Raw genomic sequence first — 22,977 nt, 5'->3', positions numbered from 1 at the left:
TCAGTAGATATCACATTTCATCATCCTCAGATAATTCTCACGGCTATATCATGCCAATTTATAGTGGAATCCGGAAGTATCCTTTCACATAATCATCAAGCGCTTGCGACATAATCGTACGTCCATGGACAAAATCGTTTCTGGAGCACTAATCAATCTTCCGGTCGGCGGGGCTCGTACTGAGTGGCATGTTCGAGGTAATTCTCTGAATAGACGGGGCCTAAAAAGTCTCGTATAAGTAGTTGCTTTCAAGCTAGGCTATGAGGATCGCCCAACGCGCAATCCGGAAAAATGGATTATTGAAAGCTTACCTCGCACTGGATTCGGTACGCTACTATGCTCTGTAGAGTTTTGAAGGTCCTCTAGAGCATGTTCGTGAGCTAGCTCGGCGCACATCGCTTCGGCAGTGCTGGAGAACGTGGCAAGTCAGAAGAGGGGATGAAACATGAGCATGGTAGAAGCGCATTGACTTACGGAGCCACATTTCGATGCATGATCATTTCCAAGTCACTCATTTTGCGAGTTTGTGTTCCCTTGTCGTTCTTTTTATCGAGTGAATTGCGCTTTTCCAAGATGCTAGGATCAATTGGATTGTGGTCAATGTTAGAGCCGACCATCTTGGGTAGCGTTTCGTGGTTAGGTTGGGAGATGAGCACTTTATCGAGTCCAGCGAAGGTATTGTACTCTGTGAATTTAACAGCAGTGGTTGTTTGAAGGTTTGAAAATCAGCGGGAGAGGGTGAGGTATTTGAACTCATGATCAAGTGCGGGGAGTCTGGAACATGGGAACGGATGTGGCAAGCTATGATATAACCACTGGATTGTGTGACCTATGGGGCAACTGTATATTTCTTATCTTTACTGGCGCTAATAATAGACAGTGACTTGTGTTGACAATAGGATTGCATTTCAGAAGGAGTGGTAACAATGCATTTTGGTTGTCGCTGCCTGTTTGCGACAGTCCAGCGATCTTGATCCATAAACAGATGCTTTCTGTCGATCACTCCTTTGCCACAGGCCGTTATTACAAAGGCTCCAAAATTATTCAAGAAGCAATAGTCCAACTTGTGATTTAATTAGCTCATATTCATTCTGAAGAACTTCGTCATTGTCAAGTCTGCGATGGATCACTGCGGAGCCACGGGTTCCACGCTGCGCGGACGAGTGAAAATGGTTGGGACAGAGTAACGATGACTCTGTTTTGTTCTCAACTGGCAATCTAACAATTCCACGATCCATCGATATCCATCGATCATAGCTTTGTTGGCACTCGCCTAGTACGATAGAGGTGGCCCCAAAGCTGCATCGCCTGCTATTGTCTTTGAAGAGTCCAGATCATACATCATATGGATGATCTTTTTTGGGCCCTTCCAGGTATTAACACACTTGAACATCTCATGTTCAAGGTAGCCAACCAAGGGAGCTGGAAGAAACTAAGTTTTCGACATGGACAATTGTATGCACTAGTTACACCGCGATATATATTCTCAATATGGGTCACAGCCTTGGCAAGTCTGGTAGTCAGGTCCTTTTGGTGGCTTGCAACGCACCCGGGCAGTATGCCTCGACCTTCCTAGAAGATCCATTACACGTTAGACCTGTAGGCCTGGGTTCGTTCAATTCATGTTTCTCCGAAACAGTCCTTGCCACGTGCTAGGCAAATTTCCGCACGAAGCGCGGCTCGCATTGACAGCGAAAAGCAGCACGACCGGCAAACACGCTCTAAAAATTGTTCTGGAAATCAAGAATCCTCCTTCAGAAGGCAGAGTTAGAGAAACTTTTTCTACCCTCAAACTACCGTGACTCAACATTCAAGTAGACTGTCGCAAAAACCAATCACATACCAAGATCTTTCCCTCAACGCCTTGGCATTGAAATGCGGAGTAGCGGGGGTGCATACAAAAAGACCATTTAGCAAATCGATTCTTCTAAGAAAAACACACATGATCGACTAGTCGCGCTGAACCGACGAACCACACAAAAGCATTACGATGAAGGGCCTTTTCCAAGGCCCATCCGCGCTAGTCCCAAATTGGTTATTATCTTGAGAGGACGGGCGAGGTGGGTTCCTAAGCCCAGAACTGGTCCGATGGAGTTGAACTACGTTGAGATGATGCAAGTGAAAATTTTCTTGTCGTTTTGATTCTCTCAATTTCATTTCGAAGTGTTGCTCGAAGCGTTGTTGCTCTGGAAGTAGGCTGCTGGATCTATATCGGTTGAGAGATCATCGACGGAAACAACGGGTGACCTCATCTTTTGGAAACCGCCGCTTGGCAGACAACAGATTTCATCGCAGACCCTGGGGAGTGGGATGAGCATCGAGATACTTCGTTGAAGCCTCGAGAAGTAATGGTATTCTTGCGTGGCGATGTCTACGGCGAACCGGATCAGACAATCGGTATGGTTTTGACATCTAAGATTCCAAGAGCGAGACGGTGCTAACAACGGACAGACCACCATGAAGCCAATAGAAATGTGGAAATTGTCGACTGGGATGGCCCGCGAGACCCAGGGAATCCATACAACTGGCCTCTGCGAAAGAAATGGACGCTAACGATGCTTGCCGTTTTCGCCACTTTCATCACGATGGTGAACGGCACAATCATCACTGTTGCACACGCGGTCATTAATGAGGAATTTGGCATCTCCGATGCTTCCTTCCCCAATTCATATTGGCCTGTCACGTCGTGGGCTGTGGGCGGCGCCCTCTCGTCGTTTCTCATCCTACCGCTTATGGAGGACTTTGGTGTGCGATATGTGTTCCTGGGCACTTACTTGATCTTCATCTGTTTTGTGATCCCTCAGGCCCTGGCACAAAATTTCGCCACGCTGATCGTCACTCGGTTCTTCGCTGGGAGTTGTGTCGCCATTCTGGCTAACACTGCTGCCACGATCATTGGAAATCTTTGGGACACAGAGCGGAATCGCAATGTGCCCGTCAGCCTGTATATTGTGTTTTACTTGGCAGGTGCCAGCATCGGCCCCGTCATTGGAGCACCTATCTTCCAGTATCTGGGGTGGAGATGGATCAGCTATCTGCAATTGATCTGGTATGGGGCTCTGTTCCCGGTGTATGCCCTTTTGTTCAAGGAGTGCCGTGGGATCGCCATCCTAGGAAAACGTGCAAAGAAATTGCGCAAGGAAGGACGGATGGCGTATACCCAACATGAAATTGACGGCGAAGGGACACCGTTGTTGACAATAGTGATTCGCAGCTCATCGCGGCCTCTGCTGATGTTTTTCACCGAGTCGGTGGTGTTCTTTTCGGCTCTATGGTCTGCCTTCACCGTTGGCACACTGTACCTGTTCACACAATCAGTCGAGCAGGTCTTCTCGGGAATTTATGGCTGGACACCCGCACAAGCCGGATACGTACAGGGCGCCATCGTGATCGGGGAATGCCTGGGCTGGGTAGGGACACTATTCTCTGGAAGTCTCTATTTCAATTCTGCATCCCGAAACAAGGAAGTCCCTGACACCCCAATTCCGGAGGCGAGATTGTACCTCGCTATCGTCGGTGGCGTGTTCGGGATCTCTGGTGGAATGTTCACCTACGCTTGGACATCTTACCCCAATCTGCCCTGGATAGCACCTGCTATCGGCCTCGGCATGGTCGGGGCGGGCAGTGTGATCGTTGTGACAGGGATCTCAGACTACGTTGTGGATGCATACAGCAAATACGCCGGCAGCGCTGTTGGGATCATTGTTACTGGAGAGAACACTCTCTCAGCATTCCTTCCTCTGGCTGCGATGAGCATGTACTCCACTCTCGGTTTCAATTGGGCCAGCACACTACTTGCATTCATTGCATTGGCGCTCTCTCTAGCGCCAATCTTGTTGATTGTCTTTGGGCAGAAGATCCGGGCAAGAAGCCCATTCATGAAAGAAGCAATGCTGGAGAAGAGGCGAAAGAGCGTCGACTCCGTCTAAGAGCTTACCTCTCTCCTTTGCACGTGTGTACATACATAGGCCGCTTGGTAGTATCATAACTCTTGACTCATGAAACAACTCAAGTTCTAAAAAAAGGATCTTAGAGGTTCCTCGCTAATTCGCCCTCCCCCTGTGTATCAGGTCACAGGATTTCCCCGTGCTGGTGTGAAGCCGGATAGAAGAAGGTTCACAGGGCGTAAGAGTGGATTGTGGATTTCCACTATTTGAAAATCCAGTTCATTGAGGCTCGCAAGAATGATTTGAGTTGTTTGAGTGTGGATACCCGCGTGCTGTATCGGAGACCGAGGTTGACCGTGTCTTGAAACTGAACAACAGACACGCGGGCTGAACCTTATTTCTTCTATGATTTCCATGACTTCCATGACCCCCATTACTCGCTTGTACAATCTGATTGTCGACACAACAGACCATCAATTCATTCTCACCGTAACTTCTGGGCCAGCTGAGTCCACCGGGGCTCCAAGAGTGGAACATTTCGGTCCATGATTTAATATACTTTCCGGCTAAGGTGGTAAGCGGAGGCGACGGGCATAAAAACTAGGACCGGGCGGAGCTTTTCCAGTATCTGGTTTAGAACGTTCTGTGCATCCGCTAGCTCGGGCCGCCCTGCACTCCGTCAACACCACCTTCTCGACGACCTTGCCGCTTCTTCGCTAAAAAGCTCGCGTTTGAGTCTGTCGACGGGAATGTTACCCCATTGTCGATCACGGTGGGAGATCATCTTCCCAGACGCGGAACCCGTCGGCTCTAAGAAACACAAGTCTTCCTGAACTCTGAGACACTCACCGCGATTCATAGACAAGAAAAATCGACAAGGATCATCTCTTGATCAGTATGAAGGCTGGGTCTGGCAAACTCAATATGACCATTTCTCAACTTTCCCAAAGGAGCGCGGTGCAGCATGGCTCCTTTCCCAGCCACGAGAACTCAGAAGACGGAGACATTAACGCCCCACAGCCGGGACAAGGCTAGCAGATGGAAATTCTAGATCGTTTCATTGTGGACGATCAAACCAGGCACCATGCATCATGTGCTCTGTGCTCACCCCCTTTACTCCGAGTGCTCTAGGGGCGTCGCTTTCGAAACCTCGATCAAGAGTCTATTCGATGGCCTGTCCACCGGGGCAAAAGCCTTGCACCGTGCACTTTCCTCAATCTGGTAAAAACGAACGAGGCAGTTTGCTATTCTGCGAGGTAAGTAAGACACGCCTTCGGGCTAATTGGTCTAGCTCGTCGACATGATGGTCTGTCCAGGTCTGCACAGGACCTAATCCGGCTCGGACCCGGCCCGGTGATCGTGTTGGAAGATGAAACATCAAACATCTTCAGCCCCTCCGCATTTCTTGTGAGCTCCACGGCATCAAGATCCGAGAGACTGGAGCAGATCGGCTCGCCGGGGTGGAACCGGTCGTATTTTCGGTCGGTCGCAAATTCAGGCAGGTTGATAGCAGGCTAAGAATGAGCCGATTGAGCCTAGGATACTATGTGCGAGAGAATCGAGAATGCAGAATTTTGGTAAGTACGATTCGCCGGGTCGGGCGTTCTGGGCCTTGGAGGCTTTCCGTACCTTGGTGCACGATATTATCCATGGCGACCGGTTGCCAAGCTTTTCCTTTCGACTCGTTGTTCAGCCTTCTCGACCACGGGCTTGAGTAACGGGCTGCGCCGTTCTAGACGTGCAGATCTTCATCTATGACATAAACGGCGTGGGTCGGGCCAATTACTACAGTCAAAACAACCAAGTCATGCAGATTTTGATCTGTATGTACAGTATAAAGGGGGGCGGAAAGGGCTCCACAACATGGACAGGTGGGCATAGAAAAAGTACTACTGCATGCACTCCAGATTGTAGCGCAACGGATCAGGTACAGTTCTGACGTGAACAATAGTCGAGGCCCGCCACACGGGGAGGAATGGGTTAATAGAGCATGCCCTCCGAGCATGGACGCCTATTCTGGACTCATCCGTTCTGATGTGTCGTGCAGACCAGGGTGTGCGGAAAACCCGGAAAGGGATCAGCTCCAGCCACACCCGTAAGTACCGGCGGAGCAGGGGAGCAAAAGAGGGCAGGATTCGGAGAAATAGTTCTAGCAGATGGGACGGGAGCCGGGCCCCGGTTTCAACGGCGTGAGTGGCCAGAAAGGATGCATGTAAGCGCCCACCAGAGATCTGAAACAAACCATCCAGGTGCTTCAGGTTCTCAGCGCCAGTTTGACCTGCGAGCCTGGTCTTGGCGCCTCTGTTGGTCTCTACTGAGAGAGCTATTGTGGTAGGAGAAAGGTGATGCCCTCGAAGGGAAGCACAGACATCCTGCAGTCCTATCACCCGGCCAAATTGCAACGCCCCCAGTCAAAGAGTGATCAGACATGCTACACGTCGAATCGCCGTTTAGAGGCGATCATCTCCCCCGCCGCAAGGCACTCACGATAGGAAACAAAGAGGGGGAACGGAAAAATCACCCATGTTATTGATGTGTTTATGATTTGATTTTCCTTAGTCCCTGTTATTCCCTTTTGAGCCAGTATCTCCATTTTTTCTTTTTTTAATATTTTTTTTTTTCCATTTTCCGTTTTCCCCTTTTTCACCCGATTTTTTTGTATTTTCCTAGTTTTCTAGTTGGATTATCCACGCGATGGCTCCGAGCACGAATCAGAAGGGAGCTCCGGTGCAATCCCAGGCACACCCGAGTGGACCAAGTGGTAAGATTTCCGTATTTTGACTAGAACCGAGCATTACCTGTAAGATATGACCAGTAGCGTAGATTCGGCCCCATCAAGGTAATATATACTTCTTGTGACTGCCGCCCTCCCAGCGGTTCTCTGCTCTAATAATAAGCACTGACGTTGTGTACCTCCCCCCCCTTCTTCTTCTCTCTCTCCTCCTCCCAAAACTTCTACACACCTTCGTTTCTTTCTTTCCGCTGTGCGAAATTCAGAGGCTTAGCCGGCTGGTCCAGTTCAATCTCTGACGTCCTTTCATTGCTGCTCTTTGTCCCCTGACTGAGGCTGGTTCCTCTGTTTCCCTCACCTCCGAACCTTCCTCGCGTACGATCGTTGTGAATCACGACTCCTTTGCGCCATCAATCGCCTCCTATCGCTTGACTCACTCCCCCGAGCGACCCCTCGCTATCACGCTTCGCACACGACACCCGCCGAATTACCTCAACACTGTGAGTCGCTTTGACTTGTTGAATGTCTCAGGACAGAGTCAGGAACCCGTCTGAAGCATTGCTTTGACCCTCCTTTGTTCACGTTCAATCTTATCTATCTGCGTCTTTCCGGTCGGAACTGATCGAATATTAATAGAGCGCGTGTAGCCACAATGTATTCCCAACACGGTGCCCCCATGGCACCGCCACAAAAACCGGAGACTTTTATGCTCTCGACCGAAGCCCAGCAGAGTCTCCCCCATGATGCGCAAGTCGCTCTGCAGCAAGTGGATAACCGTGCGTCATCCACCCATTGTTTGGTGCAATAATCTGAAAATATTGTTGACAACAATGCAGTGAAGTACTTTCTCCTGTCAGCCCCCGTCGACTGGCAACCTGATCAGCTTATCCGTCGCTTCCTTCTTCCTACGGGCGACTATGTCTCTTGTGTTCTCTGGTGAGTGAAGATGATCGAGCCGCCTCGGCGACTGAACTAATTCGCAATTACAGGAGCAACCTGTTCCACATCTCGGGTACTGACATCGTGCGATGCCTTGCTTTCCGATTCCAGGCATTTGGCCGTCCCGTGAAGAACTCGAAGAAATTTGAGGAAGGCATTTTCTCCGATCTGCGCAACCTCAAGGCCGGCACGGATGCGACCTTGGAAGAGCCCAAGAGCGGGTTCCTGGACTTCTTGTATAAGAACAACTGCATCCGCACCCAGAAGAAGCAGAAGGTCTTTTACTGGTACAGCGTTCCGCACGACCGATTGTTCCTCGATGCGTTGGAGCGCGACTTGAAGCGCGAGAAGATGAACCAGGAAGCGACGACCGTCGCCGTTAGCGAGCCGGCCATGTCCTTCGAATTTGACTCGTCTCAGTCCCTATACGAGCAATTGACCAAGGCTCAACAAGCGAACTCATCCTCGTTTGCTGCCCACGCAAGTACGACATATGGCCAGCCCAACTCTCCCGTGGTACGGACCGTTGACGCAATGCCTCCTCCCCAGATGGCTCCCCCAGCTATTCCGCTACTCCAGGACGACTCGGGTCACCCGACCATGTACAGCCACCCGCCGATGCCCCTGTCGAACAACTTGGTTCAGAGCATTATTAAGCGTGAGCAAGACTATGGGCCTATGCAGTATGACCGACACGGAATGCCTGTCGGTCGCCTCCACCAGCGCCATTCTTCTATGCCCACCTTCTACGAGTACTCACCCGCTCCGTCTTTCGTCTCCTCTCAATACGAGGATTACAGCAACCGCGGTCTCTCCTTCGAGCCCGTCACACCACCCCAGCACTCCATCGGACTCGGAGCAGAGCCAGCTTACATTGCGAACGAAGATACCGGTCTTTACACTGCGATTCCTGACTTGTCTAGCGCGGGACACGCACCATATAACCCCATGATGCAGCTCCCTCCGTCTAATTTTGCCGCTGCCGGTCATTATCCTGCCGCTTCTCGATCGTTCTCTTCCAACTACTCTGTCATCGAGGGATCACCGACCTACAAGCAGCGCAGGAGACGACCATCTGTGACTCCAGGTCCCTCGAATGGCACTCCGGGTGTCATGGGCACATCTCAATCTTCCTCACAACCTCCCACTTACGCTGCTCACCGGCCCAGCGACCTTCGACGCTCCGTCTCCAGCTCAGTGGCCCCAGTGGCCGAGGCCGATGAATCTCACCATGATTTGGCGCGCACGTACCCAAGTGCAATGCTCCCCCAAAAGGATCTGTTTCGGGAAATCTCCCGTCACGGAACTCCCTTGCAGCACATCGAAGACAATGTTGATCACCATCAAGTACCGATGAGCCATGCTCCCGATGATCTCGCAGCACTCCCTACTAGTGCAGCCATCGAGACGAGCGTTCAAAACAGTACTAGCAGATCCGATCGATCAGGTCCTGGACCCGCTCGTCGGGCCAGAAGCGCCACGATGATGGAATTGGGCCCTTACCCGCACAAGTCGCATTCATGCCCTATTCCTTCCTGTGGCAGACTTTTCAAGAGGCTAGAGCATCTCAAAAGGTAAGCTTGCCGATCTATTTTTGACATCGATCCCTTGTGGGTCTGTGATCTGCACAGTGCTTCCGTGTGATGGTTTCAATTGCCGCCGACTAACATGGGCGCTTAGGCACGTGAGGACCCATACCCAAGAACGCCCGTACCCTTGCCCTTACTGCAGCAAGGCCTTTTCGCGTTCCGACAATCTTGCACAGTAAGCTTACGCTCCCAATATAGGCATCTTTATTCAGACTAACTTACCTTGTCAGGCACCGTCGTATCCACGAGGCTCAGCAGGACGGTCAAGCGCCCATTGCTCCTGACGAAGATTTAGACGAGTCGAACGACTTCGAGTCCGATGAGGAATCGTCCCCCTCCGCCCCCGCACACACCATGGTCAACATGCCCATGACAACCATGGCTTCTTCCATGAGCATGGCATCGGCCGCGCCAAACATGGTAGCACCTCAGATGATCGCACCCCAACTTCTCCAGCATATGTGAGCGTATTGCCATGATCTTCATTTTGGTTCCAGGCGTGTCCTGATCTAGTCGTTGTAATCTTTATTTTCTCTATGCGACGTCTGCATGCCATCATTTCCTGTTATTTTTTTTTTTGTTCACTGTACTTGGACATCGGCTGCTCTTACGGATCTTGACTCGTCTTTGCCCCCCGCGGTCAGCGGTCGAGCTGCCTGGCGGGTACGGGCACTTGGGGCGTTTGCTTCGGAGGCTCCCGGAGCATGTTAGGGATATGGACATACGTGGTATGCGCTTTTCTGGGAATATCGGGTATCTTTCAGGAGGCGGCTGTGTGCCGTCTTTAGCAGTCAGGAAATACTATAGACATCTAACGAAATCGTCTATCTTGTCTTCTCTCCACTTGCAAATTTGTGATCGCTAGTATTTGACGTATAGCCATATCTTCGCTCCAGATACTTTGCGCCCCATAATTACCGTTTAAGACAGAGATGTCTACGTGGTGATCACGTGCGCTGACGTCTTACCGATCTCGGGACCCCCCAAGCTCAAGCTCCAACAGCAACTCAAGAACATCTCATTCCCTTGCAAATGAGAGCTAGGTACGCTCTAAAATACCACTGGTCACAATCCCACCGAAAGGCGATCTCACGCGCCATGTCCGCACATCCGATCAAGACCTCATGACTGACGCCTCGCTGCACTGTTCCCAGCTGCTGATTCGTGCCCACGCCCAAGTTTGCTCACTGATCGACATAACATATATACAACCTGACCTGAACAACTTCCTTCTTTTTGGATATCGAGTACGGCTTCGGGGCTTCATTTCTATGCTCTTCTGTCCCTGATCTCCCCCCGCGTTTGGTTCTAGTGGGTCACCGCTTATCGCAGACGCAGATCCATGGGGGACAACAATCGCGAACGTGTCCATGCAGGATCGCCGCTTATGGAGGAGAGGCGGGAGATTGAACACTTGAGGGATGTCGATGGAATTGATGAGACATCGAAGAGCGGATGGTATTTGTTTTTACTGACGGTTTCTATTGGAGGGTATGTCTTGTTCTGTCCTGCCAGTTTGTGAATGAGCTTCCTAGCTCTCCGCTAGCTCTCCGAGCTTAGCTCATCTTGGACTGGTTACTGACTTGGTCCTTCGGGGGTTTAGATTACAGATTGTGTGGTCTGTGGAGTTATCTAATGGCTCGGTGAGTTTCGGATCTATGCACTTTTTGACGGGTCTGCATGGTATACTGACATGTTGTCTATGTCTAGCCATTTTTGCTGTCCCTTGGGATGAGCAAGTCGCTCCTTGCTTTTGTTTGGATCGCCGGGCCCTTGACGGGGACATTGGTGCAGCCTTATATTGGTATTCGAAGCGATAATTGCCGCATGGCGTGGGGCAAGAGGAAACCATTTATGGTTGTTGGGAGTGCTGCGACGATTGTTGCTTTGCTGTTGCTTGCGTGGGTAAAGGAGATCGTTGGTGGGTCTTTGTCTCTCTTTGGTGCCGACCCGGCGTCGAGTGGGACCAAAGTCATGGTTATTATTGTGGCCACGATTCTTATGTATTGTCTGGATTTTGCGATCAATACCGGTTGGTCTCTCGTGTTGTTCACTGATCTTCGTTGAGATTACTAACCATTGATCTAGTGCAAGCTGGAGTTCGAGCATTCATTGTTGACAATTGTCCGCCTCATCAGCAGGAACTGGCTAATGCTTGGGCTAGTCGAATGACTGGTGTTGGTAGTATCCTGGGTTACATCTTCGGATATTTGGACTTACCCAGGATTCTACCATTTTTTGGAAATACTCAGTTCAAAGTTTTGTGTGCACTTGCTTCTATCTCTTTGATCGCCACACTGGCACTGAGTTGTTCATACATTCAAGAGCGGGATCCCAGACTTGATGGACCCCCACCCTCCGATGGACTTGGCCTCATCTCCTTCTTCAAGCAGGCATTTAAGTCTATTCGAAATCTGCCACCGCAGATTGCCCGTGTCTGTGAAGTACAAGTGGCTGCATGGGTGGGCTGGTTCCCATTCCTTTTTCTACTCTACAACATACATCGGTCAACTCTACGTCAACCCGATTTTCGCAGAGCACCCTGACCTCCCAGAAGATCAGATCGACAAAACGTGGGAGGATGCCACTCGAATTGGAACATTTGCTCTTTTAATCTACGCCATTATCTCGTTTATTGCGAACACTATTCTCCCACTATTTGTGGTTCCCACATATGATTCGAAGGTACCCATTGCACAACATGAAGAGCACGAACAGTTTGACGAAGAGGAGCCTATTCCACGCCGCTTATCATTCTCAAGCATGCCAACAAGCACCGCGGAAGAGCCGCTCATTGACGCTGCAGCCGACAAGGGTGTCGATTCAGGAAATCCCACGTGGCTGTCACGAATGCAGATACCAGGGTTGACTCTCCGTCGAACCTGGCTTTTATCTCATATCTTGTTTGCGCTCTGCATGTTTAGCACATTTTTTATCTCCTATTATCCAGCAGGGTCCGTTGTCATCGGATTCGTTGGCGTTTCATGGGCTGTTACTCTCTGGGCACCGTTTGCATTGATATCCGCTGAGGTTTCTCGCATTGAGGTCCAGCGCCGGTTGAATCGTCATAGGAGTATACATGCAGAGCGTGCCACACAACACCATAGCTCCTCTGGATCTTACGCACCTGTGGCCAGCGAAGACGAACATCAAGACCATGATATCAGCGAGAATGATCTCGAAGAAGGCCCCAAGCATGGACCAGAAGACGATCTTATTCAAGCCGGTATCGTCCTCGGAATCCACAATGTGGCCGTTTCCTTCCCGCAGATTTTCTCCAGTCTTGCCTGCAGCGCCATCTTCAAATTGGCTCAGAAACCACGGGGGGCACCCTGGGATGATAGCGTGGGCTGGGTCCTTCGATTTGGTGGATGCGCAGCATTAGTCGCAGCGTGGCTCACTAGGAGGTTATCCGAGGGAACTCATTAACCCTGATCACACACTATAACGGACTAATCAAAGTCCGTTTCTGGCCTGAGCCGATCTTCATCCTGCAGGGCATACCGATGATGTACGGCCAGAGTGGGTCGAACCTAGTAATTGCCAGTCCAAGCTTGAACATATTGAGGTGGGGGGGAAGTATCTACATGAAACATCATTGACGCTTTGCCAATATTTACAATGAAAACAAGTAGTACAATTAGTTGTTGAATCCCTTAACAGGAAAATATCTCGATCGAGTCGAAAGAATCCAAGAAAAACAAGCGCCTCAACCCGCTTCTTGGCAGTTGCGCGGCTTCGAAATGGCCCACGTGTCAGATTCATTGAATTACTCTTACGATACTGCCACAATACACCCGTTTTCGCCGACTCCGCGTCCGTTCAGCTTGGTAAATGTAATCTTCGTATTACGTCCTGTACTTCGTATACGCAATCGCATCCACCATCCCTCCCGTCCGCGCGGATGCAACTTACGCCCCCAGCCCTGTCACCACGACCTCGATTCAACAATCCGACTTCCCTTCGCACTGCTCTTACTCCCTAGCGGTGGGATTATGTGCGCGCTGTGCTCTACCCGTTTAGACTAGCGAGAGCTCAAAGCCAAGCTGTCCGCGTTGCTCTGCAAGTCCAGTCGCGATGGCCGGTCAACTGATGGGCGAGGCCTTCCACGCTCTGCTAAGTATGTCGCCGGTGGTTGAACTAGTGAATATATGCTAACTACCATGTCTGCAGGGCGAGCGTCGGAAGATACTGACCCTGATGGTACGCGTGAACTGAGCTTCCCTTGCCCCTCTCCTCCGTTGATGACGCTATATCCCTGTTCCATACGCGATGACCTGACTATGATTCTCGACGACAGATTCCCCCCGAAGCGGGCTCGAAGGAGATCACCAGCTCCTGGGCGCTTTTCATTATGATCATGCTGTTGATGTTTGCCCTCTTCACGAGCTACATCCTGCAGCAGAGGAAGATCCAAGCTGTGCACGAGACTGTGCTGTCCATTTTCGCAGGTACGTGTCTTGAAATCTATTCCAAATTCCAATTTTGTGGTCGCAAAGGTCATGGCATTTGGTCAATGCATCTGACTGACATTCCAAAAACCAGGCATGTTCGTCGGTCTTATCATCCGCCTCACCTCCGAATCAAACCTCCAAGACAGCGTTGCCTTCGACTATCAATTCTTCTTTAACCTCCTTCTACCACCAATCATCCTTGCGTCCGGCTATGAGCTTCACCAAGCAAATTTCTTTCGCCACATCGGCACCATTCTAACCTTTGCCTTCGCCGGCACTTTCATCTCGGCCATGGTACTTGGCCTGATTCTATACTTGTGGACGCGGATCCCGCTGGACGGGCTGAACATTTCATTTGTGGAGGCACTCTCGGTCGGTGCGACGCTTTCTGCTACAGACCCTGTCACTATCTTGGCGATCTTCAACCTCTACAAAGTCGAGCCGAAACTATATACCATCATCTTTGGCGAGTCGATCCTGAACGATGCCATTGCTATTGTGCTGTTCGAGACTGCGCAGAAGTATGCTGAAAATGATGCTGGCTCGCTCACTTTCCTTCATCTATTTGAAGCTGCCGGGCTTTTCCTGCTCGTTTTCTTCGGTAGCATGTTGGTTGGTATTGTGGTTGGCATCGCTACGGCGCTGGGACTGAAGTATACGTTGGTGAGACGCATGCCTAAGATTGAGAGTTGCTTGATTATCCTCATTGCTTACGCGAGTTATTTCTTCTCCAATGGCGTTCATCTTTCTGGTGAGTTGATCGGATCCTTTACAAGGAAAGGCACGCCCGGCTAATCACTTTTCTTACAGGTATTGTGTCTCTGCTGTTCTGCGGAATCACTCTCAAGCATTACGCTTACTACAACATGTCCCGCCGGACTCAGTTGACTACTAAATACCTTTTCCAAGTTATGGCCCAGCTTTCGGAGAATTTTATTTTCATCTACCTGGGCTTGGACTTGTTTGTCGAGTCGAACCTCAAGTTCAACCCACTCTTCATCCTTGTTGCGGTCTTTGGCATCTGTCTTGCCCGCTACTTGGCCGTGTTTCCGCTTTCCAAAGCCATTAATTGGTTCATCCGCTACAAGGCTCGACGCCGTGGCATTGAGGTCGCAGATGAACTTCCCTTTGCCTACCAAGCCATGCTCTTCTGGGCCGGTCTGCGTGGTGCCGTCGGTGTTGCACTGGCTGCCGGTCTTGCGGGAGTGAACGCACCGACACTGCGCGCGACAGTCCTAGTTGTGGTCGTGTTGACCGTCATTATCTTTGGAGGCACCACAGCCCGCATGCTGGAGATATTGGGCATTCGGACCGGAGTTGTCGAGGAAATAGACTCCGACGACGAGTTTGATATCGAGGTGACCCACGGCGGCACCTACTACAAGCGCTCTGGCACTGCCCTGGGCTACACCCCCACGTCGTGGAGACTCTACCATCCCTCTTGATGGTCTGAACCACCCCTTTCCCCAGCGAGGAGGCATCGGCAAGCGTACAGATAGCTACTCAACTGGGAACAGCCGGCGTCCTAGCCCCCGTCAAGGCCACACCCGTATGTATTCTGACGCCTACGGCCCCAAGGACGTTGGATCGCGACGTGATCGCACATCAACAGCAACTCTCCTGAACGGCGGTACAGCCGGGCCCAGCCTCGGCGGTGGCGACAGCGACGACGAGTTCGGCCTCCCGCCCTCAGGCAGGAACCGCGGGAACCTAGTCGCCCACCCCGATGAGTTCGATCTCGACATGGAAGGTATCTCCGACGACGACCTCCCACCGATCGCCGGCGGCCACCGCCTGCGCCGCTCCGCATCCCACCCGTCACCAGGAGCAACACATACGCCCTCCTCCAACGCAGCCTCTGCAAGCGTATCACCTGCCCGCCGCGAATCATCCGGCCTTAGCGCGCGCGACGCACTTCGGGATCTCTTCTCCGGAGGAGCGAGCGGTGACCACGCGGCATGGTTCCGCCAAATCGATGAAGACTTCATCAAGCCTAAGCTGCTGCTTGATCAGTCGAATCACAAAGGGCCTGGCCCTGGGGCGGTTTGATGATATGATATTCCCGGAGCTCTTGCATGCGAGGATTCCTTCCGACATGAATGTATATTTAGCCTTTGTTTTGGGTGTGCATTACCGTCCAAGATATCTTTTTTTCATGATTTAGCATGGTATGTTGGATTGTATGAGTACTCGGCCCTGGTAGCTGGGTGCGGCGACTTAAGACCCTGTTCTGTGCAACGTTCCTATTAGAACTTTTAGATGCATATGTATGATATGCTGAGTTCGGCCATTTCATGACCGAATGGAGATGTAAGCACTAAGTTGGAATAATGGATCAAATGAGTTTCAAATGTTGAGTCGTGTGTCTTCGTCAAAGTTGGGCAAATTCAGTAGAGGTTAGAGCAGCAATTTCGTTCAGATTTGAGACGGCATTCCCGTAGTCAATGCCGGCCACCTGCCTTGAGCCTATTTCGAACCTATTTATCCAATTGTGCACAAAATTCAACCTTAGCGAGCAGACTTTGGGACAGTGAACCAATATGGTTCATGAGCTTGTCGTCTCTACCGGCTGCCGTACGTGTCTGCAGACCCCCTTACAGGGGCTGTCATCGCAACTACACCCTTTCACAAGTAGCTAGAGCACATGGTAGAGGCCCTAATTGCATTGTATATATGGAGCTCATCTAACCGAGTAGACCCGTGGACTAGCACGGGTAAACCATATAGTGTACCAGGCTCCACTCCGGACGACCCCACTTCTCTGAATCCGGGGTCAAACTCCACGTACGCAATAATCCGTGCCAGGATTCCAGCCAAGAACAACAAATCCTTGGAACGACGATACTGATAGCGGAATCGAGCCAAGTTAGCCTCGGAATTGGAAGCGAGAGAGACACTGTACTAAGTACAGTTACGCAGACAAGCCTCATCCTTTAGGCCCCTTCGCCACATTCATGTCCCCTTATCAGCGGCCTGCCACACCAACCGGAACTAGGACACCTATCTCTGACACCGAGTAATCGCGGAATTAGTGCTCCGAGGTTCCTATCGCTCCTAGTAATGGTCTCTTTCTCTCATAACCCAGACTTTGGCGGGTCTTCCCCCGCTTCCTCGTACGCCCACACTTAGCCTTTGGCTTATCGGGTATCCGTGTAGGAGTCGTTGGAGACGCGCGCCATATGTGAGATAGCCGAGAGGTTGTTATTGGAATGCTGGATGGAAGTGATGGGGCTGATCCTCCGGGGTTGGCCTATGGCACTATGGCTGGGGTCTTACTTCTTTATCTCTTTGGTGTAATCGGTAACTCAAGTACCTGAGGTACTTGCATTTCAAACTCTGAGCCCCGAAAGAGATAGGATTGTCGTTGTCTGACTTCCCTAGCTGGAAAGCTTGTTAGTGGCTCCGTATTTGTAGCACCTCGCTCCTCCGGTCCCGACGATTGATCTCTTTCTTTTCTCTTCTTTCTCCATCCTGAATACGAGATCTTATCACCATGGCAGACGAGATCAAGTCCCCGTCGGTCAATCACAAGACGCCGCAGCAGGCGAGCCTTGGTGAGATTGTTGATGCGCAGGTCGGCGATACAGAGTTACTGGGTGAGTGTGTTTTGCATTACGATATAGGGCCTATTGCTGATGCGGGCATAAGCAACATTGGGTTACAAGCAGGAATTGCGTCGCCATTACTCGACGCTGCAGATCTTCGCGGTTGCGTTTAGTATTATGGGGCTTTTGCCATCTATTGCCTCGACGCTTTCTTTCTCGATGCCCGCTGGCCCAGTGGGCATGGTTTGGGTGAGTGTTTTCCTTCTCCGCTTCAGCAACGTGTTGTTACTGACTGTCTCATAGGGTATGCCATTCCACTAGATTGCACATTGGCTATGATATTGACAATACATGTTAGGATGGCTGGCTGCAAGTGTCTTCATTTTCATCGTCAGTGTTGCAATGGTACGTACCCGTCCACTGAACCCTTCATCTATGAAGAAAATGAAGAAAATTGCCATCTCACTAACCCCGAATCAGGCCGATATGGCCTCAGCAATGCCCACAGCAGGTGGTCTCTACTTCTGGACCCATTACTACGCCCCGGACAAGCTCAAGAACCCACTCAGCTTCCTAGTCGGCTACAGCAACACAATCGGCCTGATCGGAGGCCTCTGCTCCATCGACTACGGTTTCGCCAACATGCTCCTCTCGATGATCTCCATATCGCGCGATGGCAACTGGTCCGCTACAAGACCTGTCATCTACGGCACGTACGTGGCAACTGTCTTCGCACACGGCTTCATCGCCATTTTCTTCGCACGAGTCATGCCGCGCATTCAGTCTCTTTGTATCTTGCTGAACATCGGGCTTGTCGTTGCGACTGTGATTGCGTTGCCGATTGGAAAGGCGCACAATGCGCCGCCGGTGAACTCGGGGTCGTATGTTTTTGGCGACGTGGAAAATTTAACCACTTGGCCTGCTGGATGGGCCTTCATGTTGGCTTGGTTGAGTCCTATTTGGACTATTGGGGCTTTCGATTCTTGTGTGCATATGAGTGAGGAGGCAACACATGCTGCACGGGCGGTGCCGTTGGGTATTATCTCGAGTGCTGGGTTGTGTGGTATCTTGGGATTCTTGAGTTTGGCTGTTATTGCGGCCTCAATGAGTACGGATATTGACGGTATTCTAAACTCGAAATTTGGGCAGCCCATGGCTCAAGTATGTTCTGCTAAGTGAATGGTTTTTATTTTTTTTTAAAAAAAAAAAAAATTTCTGAACTCACCAATGTTTAGATCTACTATGATGCTCTAGGCAAGCAGGGTGCCCTCGGTTTCATGGCGGTCGTAGCAACTGTCCAATTCTTCATGGGACTGAGCATCGTGCGTTCTCATCTCCTTTTCCACAGACATCTGTCTAATCTGGTTCTAGGTCCTCGCCGCTTCTCGTCAAAGCTGGGCTTTCTCCCGCGATGGCGCCCTCCCCTTCTCCCAGTTCTTCCGCAAAGTCAGCCAGCACAGACTGATGCTCTACCAGCCCGTGCGCATGGTCTGCGGCTGTGTTGTTGCCGCCGCAGTCATTGGTCTTCTATCCTTGATCGACAACGCCGCGGCCAACGCACTATTCTCTCTCGCCGTTGCTGGTAATGATCTTGCGTGGCTGACACCTATTTTTTGCCGCCTTGTTTGGGGTAATGATAAGTTTGTCCCTGGTGAATTCTATACTGGAAAGTTCAGTAAGCCGATTGCTTGGACTGCGGTTATCTACATGGTTTTCGCAATTGTGCTGTGCATGATCCCCACTGGTGGACCTAATCCGACGCGTAAGTTCACCTTCTGTTATGACTGGCCGTGTGAATGAGCCTGAACTGACTGGTTGCATAGCGGAGGATATGAATTACACAGTTGTTGTTAACGGTGCTCTTTGGCTTGGTGCGCTTTTCTATTATGCTGTTCATGCTAGGAAGACGTTCAATGGCCCTCAGACCACTGTTTCACCCGAAGATGAGGGCAAAAGGATTGAGGTCGAGGGCGAGACTTCGGAAAACGGTGGTCTTTAGGTTGTGGTACCTGTGAAACCAGTCTCAGCTACATTCTTATCCTAAGCCAATGTAAGACGCAATTCAGAGTGACCGTCACTGCGGGTCATTCTATTAACTGTAGCTAGGGAGTTTCTCTCGCTTCTCATAACGTGCGTTGCTGGGTTTCGTTTGTAATACATGCATCATGACTCTTTTCCCGTCTGGAAGATTCCGCTGAATTGTTTGTTCAGACTGTTAGGTCCACGTAGCTTTACTCGGGCATCTCGAGCACATAGCGACCAGCAATCTTGCCTTGCTCTGTGTCCATCGTGTTAGCATGTTTTTGACAAAGGACTTTTCAGGGTTGTCTTACCCATGAGTTCAAAGACCTCAGGCAGCTTCTCCAGCGGGACAGTCTTAAAGGGCGCCTTGATCAGACCACGAGCAAAGAAGTCGACGGCTTCCACACCATCCTGGCGGTTGCCAACATAGCTTCCCTTGATGTTGATCATCTTAACCACGCTGTCGAAGACAGGAGCTTTGAGGAAGGCGTTCGCGGGTAGACCGATGGCGACAATCGTACCACGGGGGCGTGCATAGTCGACAGCCTGTTGGAAAGGCTTCTCGGAGGCAGCAAGTAGAATCACAGCGTGAGCGCCTAACCCCTGGGGAGTCGCAGCCTTCACATCAGCGACGAGATCCTTTGACTTGATGAAATCGACGTAGGTCTATCATGTGTCAGTCTCCCCATTCAACCAAAAACATCCAGAGCAGTGATCAAAACATACCTCTGCGCCGAGACTCTCGCACATACTACGCTTCTCTTCGCCACCGTCAATAGCAATCACGCGCAGCCCCATAGCCTTGGCATACTGCAGACCCAAGGAGCCAAGTCCACCACCAGCGCCAACAATAGCAACAGTCTGACCAGGACGCGCACCTGACTCCTTGAGACCCTTGTAGACAGTGATACCAGCACACAGAATAGGCGCCACGGCATCAAAAGGAACTTCCTTGGGCAAATTGCTGACATGAGCCGCCTTGCCAATCGCATACTGCTGGAAAGTGCCGTCAACCGTGTAACCCGAAAGTTGCTGACCAGCACAAAGGGGCTCATCACCAGTCTGGCAAAATTCGCATGCCAGACATGAGCCATTGAGCCACTTGATACCTGCATGATCACCGATCTCGATTCCGCGAGCCATTTCACCTTTGGCGACCACGACACCGGCACCCTCGTGGCCACCTACTAGGGGCATCTTGAGGGGAAGGGGCCAGTCACCGTTCATTGCGTGCAGGTCAGTGTGGCAGACACCGCTGTAGCGGATCTTCACAAGGACTTCATCTGGGCCAGGCTTGGGAACGGGGATCTGCTTGTAGACTGGGGGCCCGCCTTTCTTTTCAACGACTTGGGCCCACTGCATCTCGGGAATGGTGGGTGCCATCTTGCTTGATGGGACTTTGGTACGTCGGGAATTTGTAGAAATGTAAATGGATAAGAGGTTGAGGTATGTGGGTAGGGGTGGTGAGAGGAAGAGAAGAAATGGAAGGTAGAAAGTTCAAGGCCCATGAAGTGAGAGACACGCCAGCTATAAAAGAGCATAAAATCAAAAAAAAAAAATCAAAAAATTACATGGCGACGTGGTACCACTCCAACGCCGGACTGGGGGATATTACGCAAAGAACAGGCTCGTCGCCAGGCAGTCCGGGTTTTTTCCCCATCGACCCATTGCGTTGTCTAGTTCCATGACACGGTCTATTCTCGGGTCTTGTTTATATCCTTAAGGCATTCAAGCTTGATGGTATTCCAATATACCTCCTCGCCCACGGCAATTGACGCGATGGCTTCAGACATCTCTATACACAGACAGCGCGATACAAGGCTTCCATCCGCTCAACCGAACAGGGGAGCTCGGAGAGTCGAAGAGGGGGGGTAAACGCCTTGAAACAGCCAATGGATACACCAATCCCATTTCCAGCTCACAAATCGGAAGGGGAGTTGTCGAAGCTGCAGTCATGATGGACCCAGGAGTGAACGACGTCACCAACGGGATTTCCCCGCGCGGGATTTCAATGCGAACATCATACGATTGTCGACCCAGTCGTCTGGCCTCGCGAGATTACGATCGCAAACATCTCCGGCAATTGCGGTTCCTATCGTTTAGGGTCGGGTCCATAGTCTGATTCCTTAAGGGGGACCCGAGCTTCAGAGCTACCTTGGGGGAATCGCGATCCGCTTGAACGTTGTGGTTCTCGGCCCCGCACTGTCACTTATCCTTTCGGTGGTGCTTCCGCCGATCCGATCGTCCACCACCTGCGCTCTGGGCATTTATCGGGATATGTCCGATCGAGCTCTAGTGGAGTGATCCCAAGATGGTTTTTTGCAGCTACAAGTGGCTATCTGAGTTTTCAATCGTTGTTCCGGATACGAGGTTCCTCGACGTTCCGAGTAGGCCCCCTCTCGAGAGCCCCGAATGTGGCATGTTGGAGATTGCAGGAAAGGTTCTCATAGACAGATAGTACCACAAAGCAGAGGAAGAAAGAGGCGACATTGGTGGGGAGTATTTGCATTTGAAAATTGATTGAGAGGGGGTAGTTCAGAGGCATGGAGCTCTCCGTCATTATTTCACTGATCTTCTAGCTATCCGATAGTCAACCTCGCTCAATGTATCAAAGAGAATACCTGAAGTTCTCATTGTCTCTATTCTTCAAATCTCTGAGTTCTCAATTCCTGGGCAACCATTGTAGCAACCACGCCATCCTCACGATTCCGTCTCCGATTCTCCCGAACAAGGTAGTGCCTCAAAACAAGCGCCCCACAGAGCACGACCGAGGCAGTCCCAATGATCGCGTAGAAACACGTCGGGTGATGTTGCCTGACTTCCTCATTCAATCTCATCAATGGGGAGATCTCATTACTGAGTCCGTAAGCACACCACAGGATGCCGGACATGAAGATCTTCTCCGTCTGCCCGGCTACATTTGCGCCGACCGATACAAGAGTCACCATATACCCACCACCCATCCAGCCGCACATGATGAGACCGATGATCACTCCGCCTCATTGAATGTTCTAGTCGAGCTTCAACACGCAACATGATCCCAGTATCACCGGGATTCTCGCACACCATCACAATCCAAAGACGGGCGTTTTTGAGCACCACGAATAGGACTCTTGCTGTAATGCAACCGAACAAAACACAGCCGCCTACTAACCCAGTCAGAAGAACGGAAACAATGTGCGAAACCCCTTACTTATGGATGACAACACCTCCAAATCCAGTACGCAGACTGGACACAATCGGGAATGGAATCCAAGTCGTCTGATTCGGATCACAGCCATTCCTCCAATCTGATAATTCTCGGAGTGTATCGCGGGCTTAACAGAGTGGTTGCTCGGCGCGTGATGATGATCGAGAAGCCGGATCCTACAAATTGAGATCTTTGAAAAAAAAAAAAGTCAGGTTGTGATGCACGTACTCATATCAACTTGTCAATGCATTGGAGCAGGGAGCTCAAAATGAGAAGTGGCATCCCATAGAAGTCGACTTTTCGACGGACTTGTGCGGTTTCTTCCGCTGCTATTTCGCATTTGTGGTTTGTGTCCTGGGCTTTCGTAATATAGTAGGCTGAGTCAATGCCGGTTTCATCTTGAATAGAAGCTCACGTCTGGGATGAAACAGTGTGCCCCGATTCGGTCTGGGAACTCTTCCAGGGCAGGTACTGATTGTGAGCCCTTCTTTCCGATTTTCATATGCATGGTGATCGGAAGAAGATGGTTTATTGGTTTATTTAATCTGCGATGCAAGAATGCAGACCGTTCAGCCAATTATGTGGTCTGTTGTGCAGATCTTTGACTTTTCTCGCGTCTA

At 50.8% G+C, this 22,977-nt stretch overlaps 8 protein-coding genes across 8 annotated transcripts; 5 read left to right on the top strand and 3 right to left on the bottom strand.

The window, feature by feature from the left end:
- Window positions 1–152: 152 nt before the first annotated feature.
- On the bottom strand, window positions 153–617 carry N7477_007908 (uncharacterized protein; the record flags this gene model as incomplete). Its single annotated transcript, XM_056969571.1, has 3 exons — window positions 153–220; window positions 312–409; window positions 475–617. The coding sequence occupies 3 exons, from the start codon at window positions 615–617 to the stop codon at window positions 153–155; spliced, it is 309 nt and encodes a 102-aa protein (XP_056819603.1).
- Window positions 618–2,348: 1,731 nt separating this feature from the next.
- Window positions 2,349–3,929, top strand: N7477_007907 (uncharacterized protein; the record flags this gene model as incomplete). Its single annotated transcript, XM_056969570.1, has 2 exons — window positions 2,349–2,397; window positions 2,452–3,929. The coding sequence occupies 2 exons, from the start codon at window positions 2,349–2,351 to the stop codon at window positions 3,927–3,929; spliced, it is 1,527 nt and encodes a 508-aa protein (XP_056819602.1).
- Window positions 3,930–7,270: 3,341 nt separating this feature from the next.
- On the top strand, window positions 7,271–9,611 carry steA (sexual development transcription factor SteA; the record flags this gene model as incomplete). The annotated part of the gene is made up of 5 exons (XM_056969569.1): window positions 7,271–7,394; window positions 7,455–7,554; window positions 7,608–9,131; window positions 9,238–9,321; window positions 9,377–9,611. The coding sequence occupies 5 exons, from the start codon at window positions 7,271–7,273 to the stop codon at window positions 9,609–9,611; spliced, it is 2,067 nt and encodes a 688-aa protein (XP_056819601.1).
- An 877-nt stretch (window positions 9,612–10,488) lies between these two features.
- On the top strand, window positions 10,489–12,575 carry N7477_007905 (putative sucrose transporter; the record flags this gene model as incomplete). The annotated part of the gene is given in 5 exon segments (XM_056969568.1): window positions 10,489–10,637; window positions 10,750–10,789; window positions 10,857–11,178; window positions 11,235–11,581; window positions 11,592–12,575. 5 exon segments carry the CDS (start codon window positions 10,489–10,491, stop codon window positions 12,573–12,575), a joined length of 1,842 nt encoding a protein of 613 aa, XP_056819600.1.
- A 648-nt stretch (window positions 12,576–13,223) lies between these two features.
- On the top strand, window positions 13,224–15,649 carry N7477_007904 (bifunctional K:H/Na:H antiporter NHX1; the record flags this gene model as incomplete). The annotated part of the gene is made up of 6 exons (XM_056969567.1): window positions 13,224–13,266; window positions 13,320–13,349; window positions 13,460–13,597; window positions 13,692–14,351; window positions 14,411–15,017; window positions 15,118–15,649. The coding sequence occupies 6 exons, from the start codon at window positions 13,224–13,226 to the stop codon at window positions 15,647–15,649; spliced, it is 2,010 nt and encodes a 669-aa protein (XP_056819599.1).
- A 1,444-nt stretch (window positions 15,650–17,093) lies between these two features.
- On the top strand, window positions 17,094–19,144 carry N7477_007903 (putative GABA permease; the record flags this gene model as incomplete). The annotated part of the gene is made up of 6 exons (XM_056969566.1): window positions 17,094–17,196; window positions 17,504–17,550; window positions 17,626–18,306; window positions 18,381–18,467; window positions 18,517–18,907; window positions 18,969–19,144. The coding sequence occupies 6 exons, from the start codon at window positions 17,094–17,096 to the stop codon at window positions 19,142–19,144; spliced, it is 1,485 nt and encodes a 494-aa protein (XP_056819598.1).
- Window positions 19,145–19,376: 232 nt separating this feature from the next.
- Window positions 19,377–20,550, bottom strand: N7477_007902 (zinc-dependent alcohol dehydrogenase; the record flags this gene model as incomplete). The annotated part of the gene is made up of 3 exons (XM_056969565.1): window positions 19,377–19,423; window positions 19,479–19,833; window positions 19,894–20,550. 3 exons carry the CDS (start codon window positions 20,548–20,550, stop codon window positions 19,377–19,379), a joined length of 1,059 nt encoding a protein of 352 aa, XP_056819597.1.
- Window positions 20,551–21,806: 1,256 nt separating this feature from the next.
- N7477_007901 (uncharacterized protein) lies at window positions 21,807–22,142 on the bottom strand (the record flags this gene model as incomplete). Its single annotated transcript, XM_056969564.1, has 1 exon — window positions 21,807–22,142. One exon carries the CDS (start codon window positions 22,140–22,142, stop codon window positions 21,807–21,809), a length of 336 nt encoding a protein of 111 aa, XP_056819596.1.
- Between the last annotated feature and the right edge of the window lie 835 nt (window positions 22,143–22,977).

This window comes from Penicillium maclennaniae (assembly GCF_028827695.1).
Source record: "Penicillium maclennaniae strain IBT 15551 chromosome Unknown utg000007l:1.0-4884863.0:1.0-4888362.0, whole genome shotgun sequence".
Taxonomy (NCBI): domain Eukaryota; kingdom Fungi; phylum Ascomycota; class Eurotiomycetes; order Eurotiales; family Aspergillaceae; genus Penicillium; species Penicillium maclennaniae.
This window is presented reverse-complemented; position numbering and strand designations above follow the sequence as displayed.